At 44.7% G+C, this 26,222-nt stretch overlaps 1 protein-coding gene across 2 annotated transcripts in view; it reads left to right on the top strand.

The window, feature by feature from the left end:
* ZPR1 (ZPR1 zinc finger) overlaps positions 1–26,222 on the top strand; it is a 113,676-nt gene that overhangs the window by 48,987 nt on the left and 38,467 nt on the right. For both annotated transcript variants that reach the window (XM_086956814.1, XM_086956815.1), the window contains 5 exons: positions 3,662–3,748; positions 4,598–4,720; positions 5,709–5,774; positions 6,041–6,107; positions 6,922–6,992. In XM_086956814.1, coding sequence (XP_086812940.1) covers positions 3,662–3,748; positions 4,598–4,720; positions 5,709–5,774; positions 6,041–6,107; positions 6,922–6,992 — 414 coding nt within the window. The remainder of the gene's footprint in view (positions 1–3,661; positions 3,749–4,597; positions 4,721–5,708; positions 5,775–6,040; positions 6,108–6,921; positions 6,993–26,222) is intronic.

Below are 26,222 nucleotides of genomic sequence, written 5' to 3'. Positions count from 1 at the left end.
GATGACATTTGTCATTCTGGTTTACCGACCATTTATGAGTAAAAGCTTTTACTGGAAGAGTCACAATTCTGAATTGAAAGTACAATTTTCTTTCATAGGGCCTTTCTATAATGTCCCAGTAAGACTCACACAATGGTAGGAATTTAATATCAAGAAAACGACCAGTTAACTCTGTGTTGGATCCAGTATTAAGGGCAGACAACCAAACCATGTCCCAGTACATTTTATTTCAAGGTTATCTTTGACGGGAACCTTGAGACATTTGGGTCGACCCATAAGTGATCTAGTTCCAATTTCGTTAATAAACCCCTTATTTCTTTGAGCCACGGGATAGAATGAAATCGATCTGCCCTAGTGATGTCCTTCAGGGCGGTGGCATAGTGAGCTAGTTCAGGAGTTGTCATGATCCGTCTCCAATACAATAGGGGACGTAACCGTGCCAAATCCTCTATTTTTTCCTGCCAAGATCATATACAAGCGGTACAGTGGGGGTACTTTGGGGGACCCCAACTAGACGACGTAGAAACCTATTCTCAGCTAATTTTAATTGATTCAGATTGGAAAATCCCCACAGTTCCGAACCGTACAAAGAGGCACTTATCACCTTCATGTTATATATTTCTAGGGCCGGGGTGATTGGCTTGGTCAGAGAAGCTTTATGTTTAAGGGCGATTACACCCGCCAGCTGGTGAAATTTTAGAACAGCCATATCAATGTGATTTTTCCAGCTCATGTTACTCTGAAGGGATATTCCTAAATACGTAAAAGCCTCAACCTGTTCCAGTGGAATACCATTAAAATGAATTATGCCTTTGAATGTTTTCCGCTGATTCAGGGACACATAATATAGGAGAGACTGAGCTTCTAGATTGGATTAAGAAATGCAGTAGTAAATCACTTGGAATTCCATCAATCAGCCCTGACCTATAACAAGGTATAAATTGAATTGGCAAAGAGCAGCCTGGCATTAGAAACTATCCGTAATTATTATTATTATTATTATTAAGGGGCATTTATAGAGCGCCTGGTTACGCAAGAATGCGTGTCCCCGCGCTGAACTGAAGCACTCTGAGAAAGAAGTAGGCGAGGAGCCCACTTATTTAGAAAAGAGGTAAGTTTTTAATTTCCTCCGGAAACTAGATTCGGAGGGGTCCAGACGGAGATTAAGAGGTAAATTATTCCAATTTTTTGCCGCCAGGTATCGGAAGGATCTTCCTCCCATGCGGGCCTTTTTCACCCTAGGGACCTTAAGTAAGCCTCCATGCGAGGAGCGCAGTGCACGAGTTGGTGCATACCTTGTAATAAGGTTCTGGAGTGGTGCTGGCGCCTTTTTAGCGAGGATACGGTGGCAGGTACAGAGGGACTTAAATTCAACTCTGCTCCTCACTGGCAGCCAATGGAGTGACTGGAGGGCGGCCTTGGAGTTCGATCTTTTTGGGAGGTTTAAAATGAGGCGAGCTGCAGCATTCTGTAGCACCTGAAGTCGATTAATCGCTTTACAGGTAGCTCCCAAATAGCGTTGGGAAGCAGTGAGTGGGTAGGTGATTGGTAGGTTAGTTGAATATAACACACAGCTGAATTTTGTGGTCTCTGGTACTTGATAGGTGATTACATTTCTTAGGAACAACCATCAGGGTGATTGCTGTCTGTTACACTTAGCTTGGCGTAGCTTTCTGTTCTCGGCACAACAGCCTTTTGGCTATTCGTATGCTGATTGGAACTTTGTTGGCTATCTGTGACACCCACTGGGGCTTAGTTTGCACCTTATGTGAAGGGTAGACTTGATCTGCAACGTCAAACAAAGCATTGTTATATTGCATTTCTCTGTTTCACTAGAAGCATGTGGCCCGGGATACGACCATTTAGATTTGTACGCACAGATTTGCACCACTTTGTTGGCAGTGTATTTGGCTGTTACTTTGGTTGATGGTACCCACTGTGGTGCAGATTGAGCATGAGGCATTCGCATGTGATCTGTGGTATATGTATTTCATAGTTGTTTATAGTGCACCTGCACCACAGGATATGTTGGTGTGCTTTACATACAACCTATTCTGAACTTGAATAAGGAATTGCTTATCATGCATGAGAAACTTCAGCAATTGACCTGCAGAATAGGCTAGAAACAGTCTGTAAAAGTGTCCGTGTCGGTCAGTTGTCATAGCAAAAAAGGGGGGGTTAGATTGGTATTAGTGCAGAAAAAGGTGAAAATTATGTTATTAGATGTTTCCTGAGTGTTGGTAGAGAGCATGCAGTTCTTATCTTGGTGGGCAGTGAGTACCAAACCGAGGTTGCAGGTTTTGAAAAGGAGTGTTTCTTTGCATGGGCAGCTTTGAAACAAGGAATTACAGCTGTAGTGTGATAGAACTCTCATATCCCTTTGACCCCCTGAGGGCAATAAGGAGCTTTGAGAAGTAATTGGGTTTTCCAGACTTTATAGATGAGACCTCCCCCCCCCCCCCCCCCCCCCCCCCCCCCATGTACACGTTGAACAGCCTAGGGGCTAGAATTAAACCCAGAGGAACACTACAAGATGTAGGAATGCTTCCAGAATGAAATTATCCATCTTTACCACTTGGTTTTGGTTTGTGAAAAAGAGGAAATAATGCTCAGAACATTACCATGAAAGACACCGTAGAAAGTATTGTACTGTGTACTGTGATCTTACTGTATCAAAGGCCCTGGTGGTACCAGAAAATTGAGTAAGCAGAAGTCCGTCTTAGAGTATGCAGTGGACATCTTCCCGGATCTGTAGAGTGATTATGTCAGTGCTACGTTGTGGACAGAATCCAGATTGATAGTTGGTAATTAGCTGTTTTTAGGCTATGATGGTTTTCATGTGAATAACCACACATCTTACTATCACTGTAGTTAGAAAGCAAGCTGTCCAAGGTCTAGAATTTATTTTTTTTGGATGGGGTGATCCAGAATGGTTTTGAATGTGTCTCAAAACTCCTTGGGTTAAAGATTGTGATTAATGGTCACCAGGTCAAGTTGAAGATATGGGAGTGGGTTCTAATGTTTCTAGCTAGTAGTCAAGAAACTAAGTTGTAGGATTGAGATGTTTGATGGGAGTAAGATCATGTGTGAGAAACATGGTAGAGAAACATTACCCGAAGTATCGGAATTGATTTTTTTCTCAAATGGATGTTATCTTGTCAGTAAAGTAGTTGAGGATTTTTAGCTGAAGGAGAGCGAGACAATACTTTTTGGGGATAACATTGTTTTAGGACAAAATTTTAGTTATGCCTGCAGAAAACTTTAATTGATTTAGTTTCAGACAACTAAGGTCATAAGTAGGTCAGGAGATACTTTTATTACCAGACAGATCCTGCAGCTTTTCACGCATTGGGAAAAAACTGTGGTGGTGTAGAGACCAAAATGTGGGAGGGGATGGGGAAGTGGTCGGACCAGTTGATGACATTGGGTGGAAGCATGTGGCATAAGATGGATCTTCAAATTTGGGGTTCATAATTTTGCCTTTGTTGTGTCATTGGGGTAAAAGGTTAACTGAGTTTGCATATGAGTGCTGTGCTTTGTATTGTAATATGATTTATATTCTTGTAAGGTTGTTGAGGCTTACTGTCAATTGCACCAATGGATGGTGTTCCAGGAATATAGGATGGTGTGTCATCAAAGAGTATTACTTTATTTTTCATAGGAGAAGGAGCAAGACGTTGCAGCCAAAATTGATGACTTCATTGCAAAATTGGAAAAACTGAAAGAAGTCGATTCGCCATTCACTTTGGTAGGTAGAGCATGAAGGGATGTATGGTGTGCCCAGTTAAAATTATGTTCAACACTCCTAAGAGGTTACTGACATATTAATACAATCGGATTTTATACCTCTAAGTAAATTCATTTATGAAGGAAAACACAAAGGCAGTAATTCCTGGCGGGGCAAAGTAGGCTGTGGTATTTATTGGCGGGGCAGAGTAGGGTGTGGTATTTGTTGCACTCATTAAAAACCAGTACCCCATGTAGTTACGGGGTGTGGGAAACTGTTCCTATTCTGAGTTTCCCTCTTTGGAATGAGCCATGACATGCCACTTTTACAACAATCACACATAAACAGTTGACCACTAAATTGAGTACCTGAAAAGGAAGCAATCAGAAATTATCAATGTGTACTTCACCTTACCAAAAAACAGGTCTGCGCATGCTTTGAAACATTTCTTGAAGTAGAATCAACAAGCTTGAACGTACCAATAATGCTTTAAAGTCCATGATAACCTGCTCACTGAATAAATGTGTTCCGTAACAAATTGTCAGAACTGTTGTATTTTCTTTTATTTCTGATACATTGTTTAATGTTGCGGATTTTCTGATGCAGTTTCTCTCCTAAATTCCTAAAGAAACTTTGAGCTTTCGCTTATTGCTACAAAATAAATGAAAATCAGTATAACTAGGTTGAAAAACAGAAACAGATTAATCTTAAGCGATAAAACTTAAAGACCAAGGCTAGCAGAAGGTACAAGTATTCATACCGTTCCAAATTAATTTAATTTGTAACCACGTGGTGGTATTCTGACATGGTAACCCTATTCTGTAGACTGCAGTTTGGAGATTGACGACTTCTGTTTTTTGCCTCACCCAGATGATAGACGATCCTTCAGGAAACAGCTTTGTGGAAAATCCGTCCTTTCCTCAGAAGGACGAGGCCATGACTGTGACTCACTATAAGCGAAGCACAGAGCAGGACACCATGCTAGGCCTCGGGGTAAGCAGAGCTCTCTAAAGGTGAATTCCCACATGTATGGTTGAATTTGAACACGGAGGCTGATTTCAGGTTTGCAACTAATACTTGAAACTTAGCTGCTGATAAAAGTATTGCTGCGAGAAAGGCTGCTTTTCTGTTTTAGTTGTGGTCAAGGTGATCCATTGTTTTTTTTTTAAATTTTGATCCTAGAGACCTTTGGTGTGACCACCCTCCACCCCCGATCTTGTGCCTTTTTGTGTCCAGTAGACCATTCTCTAGTACCTTGTTTGAAAACTGCTACGGTGCTGTACGTCCACCATACAGAAGTGATGAGAGGCGGTCCTTTTGAATGTTACTGGATAAAGATGTACCACTACCTGAAGGTTTTTTAAGTGCCTGAGCTGTGGTTATGTATGAATGTGTTCTTTCATACCACAATGCTTGGATCTAAATGTATTGTTCACAGGGTAATAAATTAAGGCTTCAGACTGTGCAGTTTAGAAGCTATAGTGGGCGGTACTGTGGAAAGTAAGGCTTCCTGCTGGGTGATGCAAGAGGTGCATTAGACAGTACTTAAGAAAAAATGTGCATACCACGGAATGCACTTTGAATGCGACTTTGGCTGGATTTGTTCTATATTTTTTAGACTTTTTCGGAGGTTTTAGGGAATTATCAATCTAGCTATTGCATGAAGAAAGGGGTGCGAAGTGGATGGGACCGAGATCTCAAATCCCTTTGTTTTCCCAGCCTCTTCTCTACATTAAAGCAACCTTTTGCGCCCAAATCCGATGGGCTGGGTGGAACCTTTTAAAGGGAGAGAGAGAGGTTGTTGCTGCGCTTGTTCTGATGTTAGAAGTAATTACAAAACACATGCTGTTCATGTTAAAAATGATGACCGGCTGTAGTAACACAGACAAAACATTTAAAGGTGTAGGATGTTTAACTTTCTGGTTAGTTTTTAGGAGCAGCGTAGAATTTAATGAGTCAACTCCCAATGTTTTGTTTTTAGCCAGAAGACCATGAAGCAGAACCAGAAGAAACTTCACCAGCCACTTTGGATGAATTGAGAAATGAGGTACTGATCACTTCCACAATGTTTGACTTAAGTTGGTCAGCTCTGCTAGTCGCCCTTTTTGGGCATTTAAGTGGTGGCCGCATCTGTAGGGGACTAGACAAATAATATTTGCAATGGGTGAGGATGGGGAATACTACCTGGGAGCCCGGACAGCACTGCCTCTAGTTCTGACAGCACAGTGGTAATCTGTAGCAGAAATAATTTCTCATTGCAATATAAAGCATACATTGATGGGATTGCTGACTGTTTTCTATCTCTTTGTTTAGGTGTTGCAGTTTGGAACTAATTGCCCTGAATGCAATTCCCCGGCTAATACCAATATGAAGTTAGTACGTATCCTTTACGGTAATAGGATTAGAAATGTGCACATAATGCCTTATGCCATGCTAAGTGACTAATACAAAGGATGAAATCTGCGTTGAAATGAAGACTACAGCTACAGGCCAGTGTTCTACATCTGAAATGCCCTTTAGATTTGAAGCTCTAGCCAAGGTTTTGGGTCCTGCATTTCTATTAAATAATTCTCTGCGGGAAAGAGTCGCTTCGGCAATGCCATTGCAGTACTGTGGGGTTAATAGTAAGTTGTGGCATATGCTCAGGATATACTGAAAGTGATTTCGAGTGAATAGTAAGTAGAGCTATAAAGGGGCATGCTATGATACGTGAAGTGATATCAGCAAATGTGCTTCTGGTAGGCAGTGAACAGAATTAGGACCCAGCTCTGTGTAATTCTGTCTCAATAACTGTTTGATAGAAATTCTTTGTCTGTCTTTTCTGATCCTTTTTAAACCACTGAGTTATTGTGAAACTGTGGGACTTGCAGTGCCCAAGAGAGTAAATTTTGCAAACTGCCCTTAATGTGTTATTTATGAAAATCATTGTCCTTTGTTTGATGTTAAACACCTCCCTTGCCATGTCTAGAGATACCTTCTGTTTGAGTCCGTGCTTATGATATCTTGATATAACTTTTTCAAATCCTTTCAAAACTATTATAACTTTGATAGTGTCATACAGCTGCTCTCTTTAGATTGCCCAAAGTCCACAATACAAGAGTGGCCCCAAGTTTGAATACCTTTTACAGCCTTGTTCTTCAATTAGTTGTGTTGTGGAGATTCAGGAGCTGTTTCCTTAACTCTCCTTGCTGCAGAAATCCCACACTTCAAGGAGGTGATCATTATGGCAACAAACTGTGATACCTGTGGACATCGAACCAATGAGGTGAGTTGGGGATTCAGGCCTTTGTCATTTATTGTGCTTGGTGTGTCGTGGAGTCAGCATGGAAATTAGCCTAACTGGCACACTAGGCATTATCACAATAGTGGGGTTACCTGGAACTACTAACATACAGATCATGAATTTGATGTCCTAGGTCCAAGTGCATTATCCTCTTGCATTGCCCCATCAGATCAGGTGAATGTTTAAATTTCTGGGCTGGGTTTGTGGACCTGCCTGCTGGTACCAGGGAAGCCAGTATCACATTGGCTCTTCTGAGAAGAGGTCCCCAGTCCAATTGTGAATTTGAATGTATTTTTTTTATTTTTCCGTCATTTGCCTTCAGTGTGACCTCATGCAATACCTAATCTGGTGTGTCCCATTATCCTTTGCACTGCCTGTTGGATCTATTTCGAGGGTTTTTGTTGTTCTTCTGCAGCATGCCAGGCTCATCTTGTTGCTGTGCTGCATGTCTGATTCACATTGTAGGCTTCTATTGTTTGCGCACTCCTCAAAAGTGGTCGTATTGGTAGAGTAGCTTTTGCGACATTGTTCTTAAATCGAAGTTTACTCTATTTTTTTCTATTAGACTAATGCTCTTAAGAGACTATATTTTCTTAGTGCAGTGTAACAATTTTAAGGGTTACACCAAACAACCATGCATTCATGCATACTGTTCATACATATCGTTCACCACATTTCCTCTGTGTTACTAGTTGTTAGACCAAGTGTGATGTGGCTGTGCTAATTAGAGGATGTTCACCACTGCACGATGGATTGTTTGTCCTCGGTGCTTTGATTTTTACTAATAAATCTTTTGAGACAAATTTGTCACTCCTGTTTCGAAATGCTTCTAGGCGCTAGGAGCAGCCTATTTTTTTGCAGTTTCAAGTTAGTGTCCAGCCTTCCCCTCTCATTGAAAAAGTCTAATAGAATCATGAGCTCGAGTGTTCTGAAGCCTAACCAAGATTGTGGTCTAAATCATAGAAAACCTAGGTGATCGTTTCAGAGTTATTTCGCAAATGGAAGATATTTGTACTGTGTGGACCTAGCAACATTAATGGCTAAATGCAAGTGTAGTTCCCAACTAGTACCAATAGGACTAATTTCTTTGGAAAGGTTTGAAAGTGGGTTTTGAGATTTTGCCAAAAGGAGAGTAGGTTGATCTTGAGTTTGAGATCCTCTGGGACAGTATAATTTTTTTTTTGACCAGCTCATAACTTTTACTATACTTAACATTCACTAGAAAATGAGAGATAGTAAAGGTCTGAATAGCATGAAAGCCTCTCGTGAGCTATTTAAAAATGTAACTATCTTCTGATGGATACTTCTACCTGCAGATTCCTCACCTGTAGAAGAATTCTAAATGTCGGACTGGATCAACAAACTTAAAAGCTCTAAAACGTCTGGTGGGAGGGAGTTGGCGGGAGGCACTGTCTTCGTATTGATGCTATAAGTGATGTCGGGTGATAAAACCGAAACTATTTCCTGAGTTTTAAGTTTTTGTCACAAATGTGACAAATTATTACAAAATAATCCATTTAGAAGCTCTTGGCATAAAGCTATGTATGGACTGTGAGGGACAGATGGTGATTACTTACCCACATTTCAGTTGTCTTTGGTGCCTACGTTTAGACCATGACTCCCGGTCTCTGCAATCCTCCCTCAGTGTGCACCCGATGGCCATCAGCGAGCGTGAGACCAAATTGTTCAGGGTCCAGGACCATCATGGCAGGCACAGCCGTCCATTGGCAAGTCCACAAAAGGTATGTCTCCAAAATCCCTCCATGATCCACAAAATCTTCATATTCAGAGCTGGAGTTGCACGTTGTAGAGCCGGCAGACCCTCCTCTGAGCAGCCCTGTGCTAGTGTCTCCAAAGAACAGGGAACCATATTGATCACCTCCTGCAACGCCTTTGGTGCTCTGGCTCCATCATTCCTAGATTTCCCGGCACTAACACCTTCTTAAACAGAGTTCCCGACAACAGGTTGGAACCTGGCGGTGTCCCTGAATGCTATGTATGCTATTTTTGCCCACACTACAATGCCATCCTGCACACCCCTTGGTCCATGACACCTTATGGCCTGCCAAACTTTATGCCTTTTGCCCCAATTAAAATGCAGTTATGTTTGTCTTGCACTGGCTTCGCCATCTTTCTGTGCGGCACTCTGATTTGCAATGCCTCCGCTATTCAAGCCACAGAATCCACTGATGCTGCTAACTCTGACACCGAACACGGACCTATTGGCGCCGCCAACTTCTTTTCCTGAGACTATACATTGAAATATGTCCAGATGGGAGACCAAGAAACACTTAAAGCTAGAAGAGTCAGGCACCAGATCACAACCTTTTTGAATCGGACTCTGATCCTGTGAGTGATTATGCCTATGACTATGATGGTGGGAGAAATCAAATCTATGAGCTACCATGCCTTTCATCAGCCAGTAGTAGACTGAACACCGCCTTCAGAGATGTAGTTGGAGCTCCCTACAGGGCCTCTCATCCCAGAAGTGATGTCCTTCCCCTCAGTGGTTAGGAAAGTGTCTGCGGTGCCGGAGATGCACCTCCGGATGGTAGATGTCAAAACTAATATCCTCAAGGTTCTCCTTCCATCTGCATCATTGTCAGAACCCCTGTCTCTCTTTAAACGAGGCCTTGCTGAGCCTGGTCATGGCAGCCTGGGACAAGCTCACCTCACCATTCGGCATTAGGTTTGGTTGCACAGCACTAACTTTCTCTCTGCACATCCACTGACTGAAAGTTTGGTTGCTGAAGCATCCTGCTCTTCTGGACAGTCCACCTGCACCTTCCTTTTGTGCTGATATGTAATCAAAACACCTGGAAACGTTGAGAAAAAACATTTCCAAGCAGACAGCACGGCTCTCAAATCCCTCAATGCCACGTGTCTATGCACAATACAGTCATGCTTTATGGGAACTAGCCCACCTGGTTAACCCTCCCTACCAACTACCTGGATGGCATGAGGTCCCCCTTCCAGGTTGTTGTAGGAGATGAATAAAGCATCTCGTTGCGTTATAAAAATCTAGCATGGACACTGTAAACTCCATGGCGCATGCTATGGGTAACTCCGTCTGTTGAGATGAAATGCCCGGCTCCAAATATCCTGCTACTACTTGGATGTGCAGGTTAACTTGATAGCTCTCTCCTTCAATGGAGCTAATCTGTTTTGGAACAGAGCTGACTTCGCTTTGGAACGGTGAGAGGCTCTAGCCTAACTGCTAGAGCGGTCGACCTCAAAGCTGGGGAACCGGGGTCGCGTCTCAGCAGGGACACTCACCATCCTGTGATTCTGGGCAAATCACCTAATCTTCCAGGGCCTAACCAAATAAATGTGTCCGTCTGTAACAAACTGGTTCCCATGTAAAGTGCTCTGATACCTTTCGGTCGAGTTAGCGCTATATAACACTCCACCCCCCACCCCCAATAAAGTAAGGCCAGGCTCATACTTGGGATTCCCAACAGCCTCAGCCAACTTGGCACTATCTCCAGTTACAGTACTTTTGGGGGTTTGCAAGAGGATTCACCTTCCACCAGGGTTAATTCTTGCAGCCCCTGAATATGCTGATCAAGCAATACAGGGACCGAGCCAGAGGGTAAGGGCTGCAAATCCCTCCAGCAAGGCACCACCTCCTCTTCATCCCCTGCGGGAAAGCAGGTCTAGGTTGCTTCTCCGAGCCCTTGTGGACGCAAGGGCGTGGTTGTTTCAAGCTAAGTCCTCCTTTCTGCCAGGCTGGAAGACCATTACTTTGGACTATAGAGGGGGGTTTCACCCTACTCTTTCTTCAGACTCCACATCTGATCATCTGCCCTTCTACTAGACAATCTTTCCATCCTGCTACTAGAAGTAGGAACATTCCTCCTGAAGGGAGCTGTGGAGTTTTTGCTACAGCCGAATATGGGACATGGATGTCAATATTGCCTTGTGCCCAAGAGAGACAGTGGTCCACTTCCAGTGCTGAACCTTGCGGACTTGAATAACTTTCTAAGGAAGAAGTTCCAGATGATAACTCTAGCTCAGGTGGTGTTGACATTGGAAGCTGGAAACGTAATGGTTTTCATTCGTCCTAGAGGACCCACTTTTCCACATTTAGGTGCTATTGCCCCATCAGAAGTACTTAAGCTTTGTAGAGCATTTTAAGCACGTCCAGTTTGTGGTACTCCCATTTGGTTAGTCATCATCACCATGAGTCTTCACCAAGGTTATGGTGGAGTTTCGGCCTATTGGACATGGCCCTTTAAGCATGGTCACCACAGATTGTTTTGCTGAACCTGTTTTTGTTGGAGTTTAGAACACTGCACATTTTTCCCTGCTAACCAGTGATCGTGTTCGTGCTCAGCCTTGAAAACATAGTAAAATTGGCCTAAACCTTATTGGGGCATTTAATCTACTTGTAAGTTCATAGTATATGGTAATGCATGTACACTGGGCCTGTAAATTATCTGCTACTAGTAGGCAACAGATTCATAGGGCCACCCACTAAAGTAGCCTTTTAAACATGTTTCAGGCCTGCCACCAGCGGCGGCTCCTCCGCTAATTTGGAGAAGGGTTGCCTCACTCACTCAGCAGTGTAAAAAGGAAAACTAAAATGAATGTAACATTATCATTTTAGTTTTCCTCCTCCTGGTTGGCCAAGCTGGCTAGTGCAGGGCGCAGGGGAGGGGTTTAAAGTATACTCTAAAGTGCTCATGACGGTTTGACCTGCCCAAGAGAGTCGGTCAAACAGTCATTTGCACTTTGCATGTTCCCCACCAGGCCGTGTAATGCAGCTTGGTGGGGAAGATGCAAAGTCTCCAAGCTCTTGTCTGAGCGTTGATCCCTGGTGCTCAGACCAATCACAACACTGCTCCAGACAGCGTTGTAAATGGACAGGTGATTCTGGGAGCTTCCTGTGTCGGCGCAGAGGAGACGTAGCGGAGGTAGCAGCAATCCAGGTAAGTCAGTGTATGTTTTTGTTTTATTCCCCCCCTCTGCTTCCCCCCCATGCTTAGTAGCAGCTGCAACTGAATGCCATAGCAGCCTGTACTTACGTTTTAAACTGACATATAGACCTGGCAAAATAAACCTTTATGCCAGGCTAAAAAAATTCATTTTTAATACTTAAATGTCACCCTTGAGTTAGGCTTTTAAAGTTCCTAGGGGAGGGTGCATTGTATTAAAAAAAAGTAGGACATATGGGTATAGTGTCCTGGCAGTGAAAAGTCGCTAAACTTGTTGTTTAGTGTTGTGTTGTTGGGCTACCCTAAGTGTCCCATAGACTAACACGGTGGTACCCTATTACACTTTATAAATGCTAACTTCAGTTTGAGACTAGATGGAGAGATGCTGTTTATACTGTAATGAATTGTAATTTAACATCCTCTTTAATGGTAAAGTCAGATTTCAAGTTACTATTCTGAAAATGCCACTTTTCGAAATTTGGCAATTTTCTACTCTAATCAAATGTGCCTTTCTGCCAGTGTCCAGAGTCACAAGACTAAAAATTGTTCTCTTGTTGTGTTTTGTGCATTGCTTTCTGACATTGAATCAAAAGAAACCTAGGGGTGAGAATAGTGAGTTCTCCTGACAGGATGGCTGGGGAGGCGCTTCACCCTGCACTGATTACACATCAGAGGGGTCTGACTGCTACACACAGAAAGGGACCTGATACCAGGCCTGCCCTTGCCTTTGTCCCCTTAAACAGTTTGGAGCCAAAGCAAGGGTAAGGGCATGAACTGACCAGAACCTGTTTTGGGGGAATATCAGGGAATGCCCACCACACAAAGGTAGCTACCAGATATAAAAGTGGGACCTTTACATCCTCTCATCAGAATACGCCTGGACTTGTGGAAGATTCAGAAGGACTGCCCTGCTGTCTGAGGAAGAGTGACTATGCTGCTGAGTGTAGAAATATTGGACCTGCTTGCCTTGAACCCATACTACCCAGTGTGACTCAAGGGGCGAGTTAACTGATCTGTGTGAGCTTCAGGGACACAACAAGCTTCCACAAGCTACAAATGCACATCAGACCAGCACCAACTTGACATGTTTGGACCTACGTGAGCCCTGCTGCTAGCTTCTACTGGAGTCCTGGTCCCCAAGAGATACCCTCCAGGTCCTGGACTCTTGGCTGCATCAGTGTGAACTCCTCCTGAAGATAAGGTTGAGGTACAGACGTTGGGCTTCTCACCACTGCAAGGTAACCTCTTTGCTCCAAAAATCAACCACCTGTGATGACCACCAAGGCGAAGTTCCAGCAGGCCTGCTCTTCTTTCTAACAGCGACCAGTAATGCAGGACCTGCACTGCACACTGAAAGTGACAGGATACAGTCATTGCCAATGCAAAGCTACAGTGTCAACTGTCCGCGATGCTGGACCTGCTCTCGCACCAACAGTGACCACTTTGCTTCCCTCGTCAACGCCAACTTTTTGTTCTGGTATTATTTTATCTATTAAAACTTGCTCTATCTAAATTGGTTTTAAATTTGTTTTGTGTTGTCTTTTCACTTTATTACTCTTTGAGTGCTGCATAAATTCTTTACACAGTGCATTGACTGCTTTGTGCCAAGCTGCCAGAGTGTTAAACACAGGTTATTTTAGTGACTTTTGTGTTTCACCCTGACCAAGATTGTGTTTAATATTGGAGTGGGACTTCCACCCCTCTTTATTAATAGCCCAATTTCTTACAGTGCCTATCTCAGAAGGTCGGAAAGCACAATCTTCCAATACCTGTATGGCTGGCTGACCAAAGCTGGAACGTCCGTGGTGGTGGTGCGTCATCTGCGGTTTTGATAATGTTTGACCTGGACATTTCAGTCATCGGGCCCAAATCTCACTTGGTGCCTTCCCTGCACCTCCAATTCATAGGGTCTGTCCTGAAGGGTGCGCAAGTTCCATTTTTAAAGAGCCTACGCCTGCTGACTTCCTGGTTACACATAGCTGTTGGAATATGAGATCTCTGCAGGGGCTCCTCCGCATGCAGAGATTGCAGCATGGGAGAGTCCGGTCTGATTCCATTGTAAACTCCCCAAGCACTGCAGCCGACTTAGTTTGGTGGGGGAATGGGGTGAATCTTTACCGTGAATGGCCCACACTCCCCCTCACCTTGTGGCAAGGCAGTGACTGAAGCTGCCACCCTATACTGGGGTGGGGGTGGGAGGGGCCTCATCAGGAGGACCTGGAGATTAGGGGACTTTGGTCTCCAGAGGAGCCGGTGATTCACATCAACCTACTGGAACTGCAGCCGATTTGGCTGGTGCTCACGGCCTTCATTCCGTCCATCCAAGGTCGGTCCATACAGATCCTGATTGACCATACTACTGCAGTGTGATATGTAAACAAACATTGGGGAGAAGTGTCTCCGCTCCTCTGCTTAGAAGCATTGAGGTTGTGGTCTTTTGTGCAAACCATCAAGAGATATGGTTGACAGCCAGTCACCAGGCATTGCCTTTGAATGCCAGAGCCAGCAGTCTGAGCCGGCATCATCATGCCAACACTCTTACTAAAAGTTGCTTAGGACATCTTTGACCTTTAGGGCACTACTCAAGTGGATTCTAGGCCTTCTTCGAGAATGCTTAATGCTACCAGTTCTGTGCCTTCCTGCAGTGTCCGTTGTGGAGAGCTTTTGTTGGACGCATTTCAGTTGAGGCCGAACTTTCAGCTGCACTACACGTTTCCCACCCACACCCTTGATTCCTTAAATTTTGAAGAAGAATTTTCAAGACCCAACCAAGTATTTCCAAGTGCCCTGGATTGGACTAGATGTGTGTGTGTGGTATGCAGACCTTCAGTGCTTCCCCCTTCATCCACAGCTTAATCTACTATTCAGACCATACCTTCTCTCTCAGTTGGAGGTAATGGTGCTTCCACCCAAGCTACAAATGCTCCAACTTCATGTCTGGATAGTGAGCAGGGACACCTAAGCTCTTTTAATCTGCCATCAGAGGTTGTACGCGTAATCCTGTCAGCTCGTTGCTCCTTTACTAAATCTATTTACTCTGCGAGATGGAAATCTTTGTTTCATAGTGTGCAGACAACAATGCAGACCTTCTTCAGGATTGTCTGTTTTAGATACTACAGTTTACACTTTGTCTTGAGTGGTATGCAATTGGCACTGTAAAATATTTAGCTGCGTTGTTGATGTTCCTCTGTCTCCCTGACCAGCCTGCCCTGTTTAAATCCCTTATTGAGGTGTTTTTACTCAAACGATTGACTATATTGTACCTTCCAACTCCCTTTGTTGTGGCCTAGTGAAATCTGTCTTGTGTTTGATATTTTTAATGGGGTCTATGTTTGAAGCCTCTTCAGAGTTGCCAGTTGCCCATGTTAACCCTCGAAGCAGTATTTTTGACGGTCATCACCTTGGGAGCTGATTCAGTGAATTACAGGCCCGCTATTCATCTTATTTTTCTCTAAAAAATGTGTGTTGATAATGAGACTACTTCACTGTCTAAAGTATTGACTACCTCTTATTCAGGCCAGGCAATGACCCTCCCGACCTTCTTTTCCCCACCCCACCCTATGAAGGAGCTTCATAGGCTGGATCCTAGGCAAGCGTCTGCTTTTACCTACCCATACTGAAGACATGGGACTGCGTGACCCACACTTCTTTGAGTACTGTGGTTTCCAGAAAGGCAAAGCGGACACTGTCAAGATGAACCATTTAATGCATCAAGACACATTGTGCAAAAAGAACTCCCGTAAGGAGTTGGGGCTCATTCCACCAAGGCAAAATCATCAACTTCTACCCTAGCCAGAGGGGATCCAGTTGCAAAGTCTGTAAGGCAGCCACATGGGCATCCCTATACACTTTCGCCAAGCTGGATTCCGGAGTACATTGGGATGGCCACTTGCCAGTTCTGTTCTGCAGGACTTTCTCATTTAACCATCCTTCAACTGTCCTTCAATGGTGTACTGCTGGTGAGGAATCTGCAGGTGGAAGTATGCATCAGAAGAAAAAGTTACTTATCTACCATGATGATACTCTTCTCTACCTGCAAATTCCTCGTTGATCCCATCTGCCTCCCCGTTTGATAGAATCAGAATAATCTTTATTCGGAAAAAATGCAGTGTTTGATCCTGTAAAAATGAGCAGCAAGCAATATACAATATAAAAACATCATAACAATACATCTGGGTATTGAGTCATATTAAAATAATGTATCCACATAAAATCTCAATCACAGTAAGCACCATCTTTCGCAAATGACGCATAAAAATTGCCTACTCAAATCTGCTATTAATGAATGTCTTTAGACCCAACCATTCCACCCATACTCAGGTTAAAAAGTGCATTGTGACTGAAAGAATGAGGAAAGAGCTCAATTTATCATAATCTACGCCAGGCCATTCCAAACACAATAAATCTTGCGCAGATATATACATTTAAAATACCTAGATAGCCCAACTGGATTAGAATTTTATTCCTAGGCAAATTGTACAGCTTACAAAAAAACCAGAAAAAGTGCAGCATAGACTACTCTAGACACGAATCACAGGGGCACAATTCAAGGGCCGAGTCAGAGTGGGCATCCGTTTGATGGATATGTTATTGGGAATGTTCAATAAGATTTCATTGGGTTTGGAACTTTACTACTTACAGTTTAGGCCAGTCCATCCTTTCACCTTGAAGGCTTAGAAAAATGTATGGAAGCTGATGTTGCACCATGGTGGGCACTAGATGGTTTTAGTGACCTCACCTGACGTAATTTCTGACATTGATGCCAAACCTGCAGCTCCCAACTAGTTATCCCCCAGTCCTGGAGATCTCCAATAAGGAAAGCGTCTAAGGAAATGTTCATTGCTATAACACCAGGGTTTTGTATTACAAAACTTTACCACACCTGGCAAAGCATATGACAACCCGCTTTAATTCATTTGGTTGGGTCTTAGGAATCCCTACCTTGTAAATGGACGGATAGCACCTTTATTCATAAGACTGGTAAACACCTAGAGAAATGTTCAGGCTTTCGTTCAATAGTTTAATTCAATGTGGATGCTAATATCTTTATTAAGATTCTGACAAATAGATTGGTTAAGCTGAGGCCTTGCTTGATTGAGCCGGCAAAGTGGGTTTTCTAATAAGGCAGACAGAGTGATGACGAGGGGCACACTTCATTGAAAAGGTATCCTGTAAACAAGTTCCCAACCATCCTACTGAGCTTTGATGCTAAAAAGAAGCTTGATAGTGAGTTTGCAATATCTGACAGAGGTTTTAGGAGAGATGGTTTAGCATGAAGATGAGGGGGTGGATCCTGGCAAATTACAGGGCTACAGAAGCCTGTATTCACCATAGTAGCCTAACACTGTGCTCCTTTAATCTCCTGAGGGAACAATGCAATGATGTCCATTCTTTCATCTTCTCTTTGATGTAGCTGTAGAATTACTAGTGATTGAAATCTGTAAGTAGGAGACAATTCATGGATTCACATTTGGTTGGGAACAATATAAGGTCTGTACTTTCGCAGAGGATATCTTATTGACTTTGAAAAATCCAGAGATCTCCCTCCCCACAGTAGCTTAGGCCTTGACGGATTTGATACTCTATCAAGTTTTAAAGGTATCCATTAAAAGTTGGAGATGCTCAACCTACCCCTTACAATTATTGCAACATCTCAAATTAGATTCTTATTCCCATTTGGTTAGGCTATAACCTCAATCAAATTCCTGTGAGAAGTTAGCCTGGCATATGATGTCCACTAGTTCTAGTGGGCACCTTGCACCAGTCTAATCGACCCTTATTGATGGTGGTTGTAAAGTCAACCTTATAGAAAGCTATCCTAGTGGTAGCATGGACCAGCAGTCAACAGGCTAAGACTTGGGAGAGCATGTGAAGCTGGTGGTTTTACCAATTATAATCCCTTGAATGCCAAATGAAATGACACCACACAAGGTATATATCCAATATATATGTATTTATTCTAAACACAACCCCTCTGCACTCGGAGGTCAGAGGTAAAAGCAAAATACAAGTTACTTAATTAGCATACGATAAGTTGCACAAATACAGTTTTGCCCTAGGGGCCTCACAAACCATATACTAAAATAGTGGAATAAGAACCACGTCTGGAATAACAAGCATTTACAGTGCATTAGGTCTCGCATTTACGCAAGTTTGAATCATTGGCATTGTGAATGACAATGCCTTTTATTTATGTTTTGGATTTAAAAACATAAATAAAAGGCATTGTCAATTACAACACCAATAGCTTAAACTTGTGTAAATGCAAGATCTAATGCACTGCAAACCATAGCTTAGGCTCCAGTCATGAGCAGTAGGGCACACATGGCTCCTCAGAAACCGGATTATGTTTGCTTCTATTCCTTGTTAAATGTATAGGTACAGCTTTGAAGTGAAAAGCCTCCGGATGAGAGAAATGCCCCAGCAGGAATCAGAAAGGATAGTGATATTTTTGTATGGCCTGGGTGTACTTTGGCGGATGTGCAGAGACTTGCTATAAATTTTTGCAGTGCGAGATTCACGGTTACTGAACTGTTGCTTAAAGAAGCTTTTAATGGTTTTCAGCAGGCGTGGATTGCCACCAGAATCAAGTCTAATTTTTCCCTTGCCTGAATGTAGAGTAACTTTAAAAACATATGGTTCTGTTATATTTAAATAATTATTCTGGACATACCCGCTTGAATGGCTTTTACGTAATAATCTCAAAGAGCTCATAATAAAAAAAATAAAAGCTGGAGTCCAGTGACCGGAAGGGAGGAGGAAGGGGGGAGAAGGGAGGGTGTAGTGAGAGCAGAGAGAGTGGGATACGAGACCAACAGCGAAAATACACAACAAATAAATTGCAACCAGCGTGGCGCTTGTGAAAGGGTGCTGCGCAGATACAAAGAGTTTACACAGCAAAAAACAAGCTGGAGCCGGTGACTGGAGCGAAAACACACAACAAATAAAGCACAAACAGCGCAGCACTCGTGAAAGGGCGCTGCACTGATACAAAGAGCTTACAAACACCCATAAAAACTGGAGCCAGTGACTGGAGCGAAAATACACAACAAATAAAGTACAAACAGCGCAGCACTCGTGAAAGGGCGCTGCACTGATACAAAGAGATTACAACCCAAAACAAGAAACGTCCCCAGCACAGACTAGTCAAAATAAGTCCCGATACACAGACCTACGCAATCCCGGTGGAAACCCCAGTGCAAGGGACTGGACACACTCAAACCTCCACGGCGTTTATCTCCCTATATTTACGCACTAGCCCAGAGTAAAACCCACAGCCCCATCCATCCCCAGCAGCCTGTGCCCTCCAATGTCAATACTGCACGTATGGTCTGAAAACAAAGGGCCTCTATTGACGGGCTCCAGCCTGCGCCCATGGTTAACTGTTTCTAGGCTGCCCTCTGGTGCACGAGACTCTGCCATGGATGTCCCAAGCCCCACTCCCACCCCCCCCCCCCCCCCCCCCACCCCTCCAGCTCAGAGAAGCAGCCCCTGATGGAGACCCGACGGCTGAGATCACTTACCCTGCGCCGGCGGGACTGCCGGCAAGTTACTGGTGGTGCCTGTTTGCACAGGGTGGTCACTCCTTGACCACAAGGGAGATGTTCCATTTCGACTGGAAGATGGAAGACGTCAAAGGTCCAGGATTTGTGTTTCAAAGTTTCGTCCAGTATAATCTAAAGTCCTAGGGACACAGCTCCTATACTTATACCAAGTTAAGGGGTGGGATTACCTGGGAGTTCCCTCCTATGGGTGGACCTGAGAAGGGGGGAGGGGGGTTACACCCCTTTCCCTTTGTCCAGTTTTACGCCAGAGTGGGGCTGGAGTGCCCCAGCAACTGGTTTGAACCGGGCTATGCATGCAGCACCTTGTGTGCCCCAGGCAGTGTCTGGAAAATGCATTCTGAATACAGCCCTCCCTGCCCCAATACACTACAGCCCATCTAGGGAGGTGTACGCTCCTCCCTTGACAGGAAACCTATTGTCCAGGCCTCCCCTGCCGGAGTTTCGTCCAGCAGCAGGAGGTCAGGCTCTTGTCTGTGGCAGCAGCATCCATTTTATGATGCTGAGGCTCTGTTTAACTTTAACTGGGTTTACCAGTAACTACATGTCTTCTCCCTCTAGAAGGGTAGAATGCTACCCCCGCCACCAGAACTGGTGGGGGGGGGGTAGTATTCCAAAGTGCTTGACACCTTACACAACATGTTTTGATAAAGCCAAACCAAAGTTAGCATTAACCGCGAGGATTATAATGCACTTAAGAGTATATGGTATGGCTTTATCATAGAACAGCTATAAGGAGATGGTTCCGAAAGCTGCAGAGGGGCTCAGCTCATGCTAGGGCACCCTCTCACATAAAACCAAGCACTCTGCCTCCAGGATTGATAAGGCCTGCCATAGGAATGACTTATATGTTACTATGTGTCTATATATAAGGTAGATATACTATATATAAGTAAGGGGTGATTACACCACCTTACCCAGGCTGTGCAAACAGACCTGTGTTGTCAGTTTGGAGGGCCAGCCAGGGGTGGCATAATACATCATGGAGCCCCTGGTAGGCCTTGGATGCACCTATGCCCAGGGTACCTATGGTACATGGCATCAATTTAGAGAGAGAACAGCTAGGCTGGGGTCCTGATTAGCAGGGCCACAGCCAGTTTAAATTCGAAAAACCAGAGTTTCTGATAGATACATCTGCCGTGTGGATTACTCACCTTGTGAATATCCCCCTTGCGTCAGCAACATTCGGAAATTCTTTTCGTAGCCTCGCGCCGACGTGGACTTGGACGTCATAGAGACACGGCATCGCCCGCGACTCCGCTGACGTCACCGACGCCTACAAAAGGCCCACGCCGGCGTGATGACATCAGTTCCCTTTTTTCCGCATCGTCGACGCTAACGGTTATCGGGAATCTCTGTAGCCAACTGGTACTTTGTTGCCTTTTTGTTGCAAATTTCTGCTTCTTTGTATCCTGTCTCTTCGACGATGTCATCTAAGAAGACCGGCTTCAAGCCCTGCAGGGAGTGCGGTAAAATGATGTCTATTACCGACCCGCATGATGACTGCATCTGGTGTTTGAGTTCCGACCATGTGGAAGATTGTTCTTCATGTCGGAAGATAAACCCGAAGGCCCTGAGGGAGAGAAAGGCCAAACTCCTGGTTGAGAAGATGAAAGCTGGGAAAGAGAAATCGTCGAGGTCTCGTTCTCGAAGGGCGAGGTCAAAGTCGAGGACGAAGTCGAGGTCTGGTTCTCGAGAGGGGTCGTCTTCGAGGTCGGCATCGGATCATGCTTCGAAGTCGAAGAAGAAACATAAGAAGAGGAGACATGAGTCCCGACGTCGTTCCGGTAAGGAGTCGGGCTCGAGGTCAAGGTCACCGAAGAAGGTACGTTCGAAGGTGGTTACTCTGGATGTCACTGAGCCTGAAGGTGAGGCCTCACCTTGGGAGTCGCATGGGCGGTCTCCTACTCCGGCTCCGAATCCTTCTCCGGCTCCGAATCCATCTCCGGCGCCGTCCCCGGCCCGAGAAGAGGAAGAGGCTCAGGAGGATGTGGATTCCGCGCCTGTTGAAGAGCCGAATCCGATCCCTCCTCAGGACCGGCCTGAGGGTTTTCAACCGCCCTTTCCTGCCCCAGGCCAGGACCCTTCAGCGTTTCTTAACGCTATGTATGGCATCTCCTCAAGGGCGTGGTACCCCTCTGGTGCACCTTCGGGTCCCATGGGTCCTTTGGCTTACAGCTTGGGAGTTCCTCACTCCTATCCTCCAGCTCCGTTTATGCCTTATATGCCGGCTCCGACGCCGCATTGGCAATTCCCGGCTCCGCCGAAGTCGTCGACGCCGCATCCGAGAGGGACCTCCACTCCCACATAACGCTGGGAGATAAAAACAAGAATTGGAGTACCACCAGTACACATCTGGGCTCAGACCCTCCTGAGCTATAAGTGACCCTAAGGTAGCAAAAGTTATTCACACTACTCTGGGCCTGACCCCTAACTGTCATAGATGCCATAGTTCTCTTCCCTGACCCACACACTATTATGTGTGACTTTCCAAAATGTGTAGCCAAATCGAGCGTGCTCATATATGAAACAAATGATTCAACTAAACAATGTATGGCTCTGATTCCTAGCCAGCAGAACAGTGTTGTCAATGTAAAGTAGCCCCGTTACCGGAGTGTTAGCAATTTTTGGCAGGTCATTTGTAACTGTATTCAAATGTGGGCATAGGTTATTGATATATAAATAAACATGAGGGGCGCCAATAATACACTCTTGGCGCACTCCTCGAGCCAAGGAAAAGGTATCGGTGGTTTCACCCGCAGGACCATACCGCACTGGGGTGATAAATTCTCATGCAAAACCTGCAGGAAGTTTACAATGTAGTCTTCAACACCCATATCCAACAACTTCAAACAAAGCTTAAGCCTGTTAACGGAATCAAAAGCTGCGAACAAATCCACTGCAGGGATCTACCTTGAGCCCTCTGCTGTTTAGTATTTACGTCACCCCCTTGATACATCTTGCAGAGGAACTGGGAGCGAAGATCAGGATGACACCCAGCTCCTCTTCACTTGGAGGGAGGTAGATGTATCCCCTGTCCAAGCCTTAGCCTTTCTAACAGCAGTTTTTAAATGGCTGGCTCTGGCCCAGCTGAAGAGTAACAAAGAGGTCAGAGGTTCTCTTGCATGGGTCTTTTCTCCCGTACTTTAGGGAAACCCTCTGGCCGCAAACTGCTCTCTACCTAGCTCTGTGGGTAAGCCGGTCAAAAACCTAGGTGTTTGGTTTGACAGGGACCTTCGGTTCTCCACACAAATAAACTGGCCATACAGTGTTTTGGTACATTGAAGATTCTCAGGAAGTTTCTGCTACTGCTGCCCAGGCAGCCAAAGAAATGGTCACACGTGCACTGATTCTTTCGCGCCTAGACTATGCCAACGCATTGTATATATGTCTGCCAGACTTCCAGCTGAGGAAGCTGCAAGTTGTACAAAATGCGGCAGCCAGAGGTCTGCTAAACATCGCCTGAAGAACTAGTGTGAAGCAATATTTGCTGGACCTATATTGGCTTCCCGTGGCTCAACGGGTCAAATTTAAGGCTCTCACCCTGGCCCATGCAGCCCTCCATGGCTTGAGGAATCTCTTCAGTTTCTATGTGCCACAAAGACTGTTGCGTTCAGCCTCTCAGCGGTTGGCAGTGATCCCTCGGTTTCATTTGGTACGAGTGGGGGGGGGGGCAGCTCTCTTTCAAGGAGTCTCAAGCCTTTGACGCTCTGCCTTACACACTACGGAACACTACTAACCCAAGGTTGTTCAGGAAATTGCTAAAAACTTGGCTGTTTAAATAAACGTGTCACTCTGTCCAGCTCCTTTCCTCCATCATTTGGCTTTCGCGCCCGGACACTCTTAAGTGGCTGCACACGTTCTAAATGATAGTAACATAACATAACATGATGCCAATTACAGAGGGCAGTGCTTGGCAGATGTATAATTTCCCAAGATCAACTGTAAATGTAAATATTATTCCACTGTATCTTTTCCAGGACAAAAACCATATTGAAAAAGAGATGAGATATTATTTTGGCAAGTCCAGTCTCTAAAAGTCATAGGCAGGGTAATTTTCTAGCGAATTAATGTGCTGTCGGTGAGAGAAATCGAAGAATAGCATTTATGCAGGTTCCTCTCCGGTTTTTAAAGATACGGACAATGGTCAAAAGTGTCCATGATATTGGTATCTTATGGCAAAAGGAGTTGTTGAATAAAGTTACAAACAAGGTGCCCCATGGATCATTTAATCAGGTTCATTAGAACCCTGTCTGGCCTTGGTGCTTTACTACCAGGGCTTTGGTGGATGCAATACTCAACTTCTGGGAATGTAATTTGCAAGAGTGGTGCTTCGCGCAGAGTGTCACTCAGTAAGCTAATTAATGATGTATCTTCAGCTATTTGGTATATAGAGGTGAAATGTGCTACCCAAGCGAAACCAGTTATGTTACATGTTAACTGAGGGTTTTAAAAAAAAATATTTTTATTATTTTCAATAAGCGAAAAGGAATGAGATCGATTCAAGTGATTGTTACAATGATAAAACAGAAGACAGCAAATCATAATAGGTGGACATTCACATCCAAACGGAGGAGAGCATCTCGGCATCCAACCATTAACATAATGTGTGTACGGGCATTGAGTACAATCGAATAAGGTTATGAAACCGGTATGACACTGTAAAGATAACATTGCAAAACAATACAGAACGTTGACAGTGAAAAGGAAAAAACACACACTTAGTGCTGCGGGCCCTGTGCCCTAGTATATCATTCGAGAATTTTAAAAAAAAATGTGAATGAAAGAAAAAAAACTTATTTTCCTCCTTTTACCTTTTTTGTGTTTTTGTTTTGTTTCCCCTCCTTGATTGCATGTACAGTTAACACATCAATTGCAATGAATACCAAAAACAGAATTGACAGCAGTGAGAAAAATGCATACCAATGCTCATCCTACCCCTTCAGGAACAATGGAGCTCATAGATTGGGATTGGTGTTCCTCCGTTATCTTGGATATATACGAACGGATTGGGCCCCAGATGTCAACTGGGCGGGAGGACAAAGGGACATGTGTGGAATATTCCACAGAGTTAACATTACAGAACCCCATGCTCCGGAGCCAAGATTGTGCACTCGGAGTACGTTTAGCACACCAGAGCAATGCGACTTCGCGTTTTGCTAACAAAAAACCAAGGGCAGCGAGCTTACGGACTGAACGTGGGAAGTTGGCAACATAGCCCAGTAGAGTTATTTCGAGGGTAGGGATTAATTCAATACCCAGTATATCGCCGAAGATACGATGTACCTTAACCCAGTAGTCACAGAGAAGAGGGCAGGTCTATGACAGGTGCGCAAAGTCGGCCTTTGGGGGAGCCCTACACTTGGGACAACAATGAGGCCTGCCGGGATCAATCTTGTGTGAAAGGGCGGGGTGTGATAAAGCCGTCTCAGAAACTTGAAGTGAATGAGTTTGTGTCTACTGTTGATGGACACATCCCTCGAGGCTCTACAACATAGTGCCCATTGGTCATCCGCTATTGGCCTACCCAAATCACTCTTGCATGTGGCGCGTACCTTAGAGTCCTAGGAGGGGAGCGAGGCCACACATTGTTTATACAGCTTAGAAACCATATGCGCTCCTGTCTGGCTTTGTATGATAAACGTAAGTGGTGTGGTTTCAACAGGGGGAACCGGGAATGTGGGGGACGCCGCACGCAACATAGACCGCACTCTAGTCAATACAAAAGAATCCGTGAATGATCGGTCAGCAAAACAATGGTCTTCAGATATTGAAAAGGCATGCCCTTCGGGGGAGAGGTCGCCTATTGTATGGATTTGATATTTGGACAACGTTCGCTGGACCACTGATTCCCCGGTTATAGGAAGCCAATGAGCATTGGGCAAAGGGAGGGAGGAGAGTACAATTGGTCGCGACAAAGCAATCTGCGTGTTCTATCCCAGGCCCAACAAGTGGACGAGACTGTCTGAATATCATGCGGATCATGAGGAATACCCTTGGGGAGAACATTGGGAAGGGGCGCAGGGTGCACCAGGTCAGCTTCAGGCTTCAAATACAGAATCCGGGCGTCCGGATGAAACCAGGAGTGAGCATAGGAGCATTGCGCCACTAAAAAATAGAGATAACAGTCAGGGACTCCGAAACCGCCTCTTTCATATGGGAGTGTTAAGACACGCCAAGAAACGCGTGGAGTCTTGTCTCCCCAAACTAAACGTAGCAATAAGGATCGTAATTGGGGAAAAAAAATCTTGGGGAGTGGAATCAGGATATTGTTAAAAAGATACAAAAAACGAGGGAGAACCACCATTTTTATTGTGCCAATTGATGCATAGGCCGGAATATTCCCCAAAGCGGATTATTTCAAGCACCAAGGGTTCCAAGTTAACCTGAGGCATTCTGACATATAAAATAGTGTCATCTGCGTATAGTGACATCAACAGCGGGCCCTTGCGAAACTGGAGACCGCGGTGCAGATGCCTCTCCTGGAAGTGACGAACCAAAGGGTCCATTGCAAGGATAAATAGCAACGGGGAAAGGGGACACCCTTGGCGCGTGCCGCGCGACAGTGAAAATTGCTATGAGATAGTACCATTTAAGCGCAGCCGGGCCCTAGGCGCCGTGTACAACAGGGCCACAACCTCAGACATACCCATACGTCGCATAACGGACAAAAAGAAAGGCCACTCCAGGGTGTCAAATGCTCTTTCAGCGTC

The sequence above is a fragment of the Lissotriton vulgaris genome, chromosome 2_1 (genome assembly GCF_964263255.1).
Source record: "Lissotriton vulgaris chromosome 2_1, aLisVul1.2, whole genome shotgun sequence".
Taxonomy (NCBI): Eukaryota; Metazoa; Chordata; class Amphibia; order Caudata; family Salamandridae; genus Lissotriton; species Lissotriton vulgaris.
Note: the sequence above shows the minus strand (reverse complement) of the source record. Positions and strands in the feature narration are given on the sequence as shown.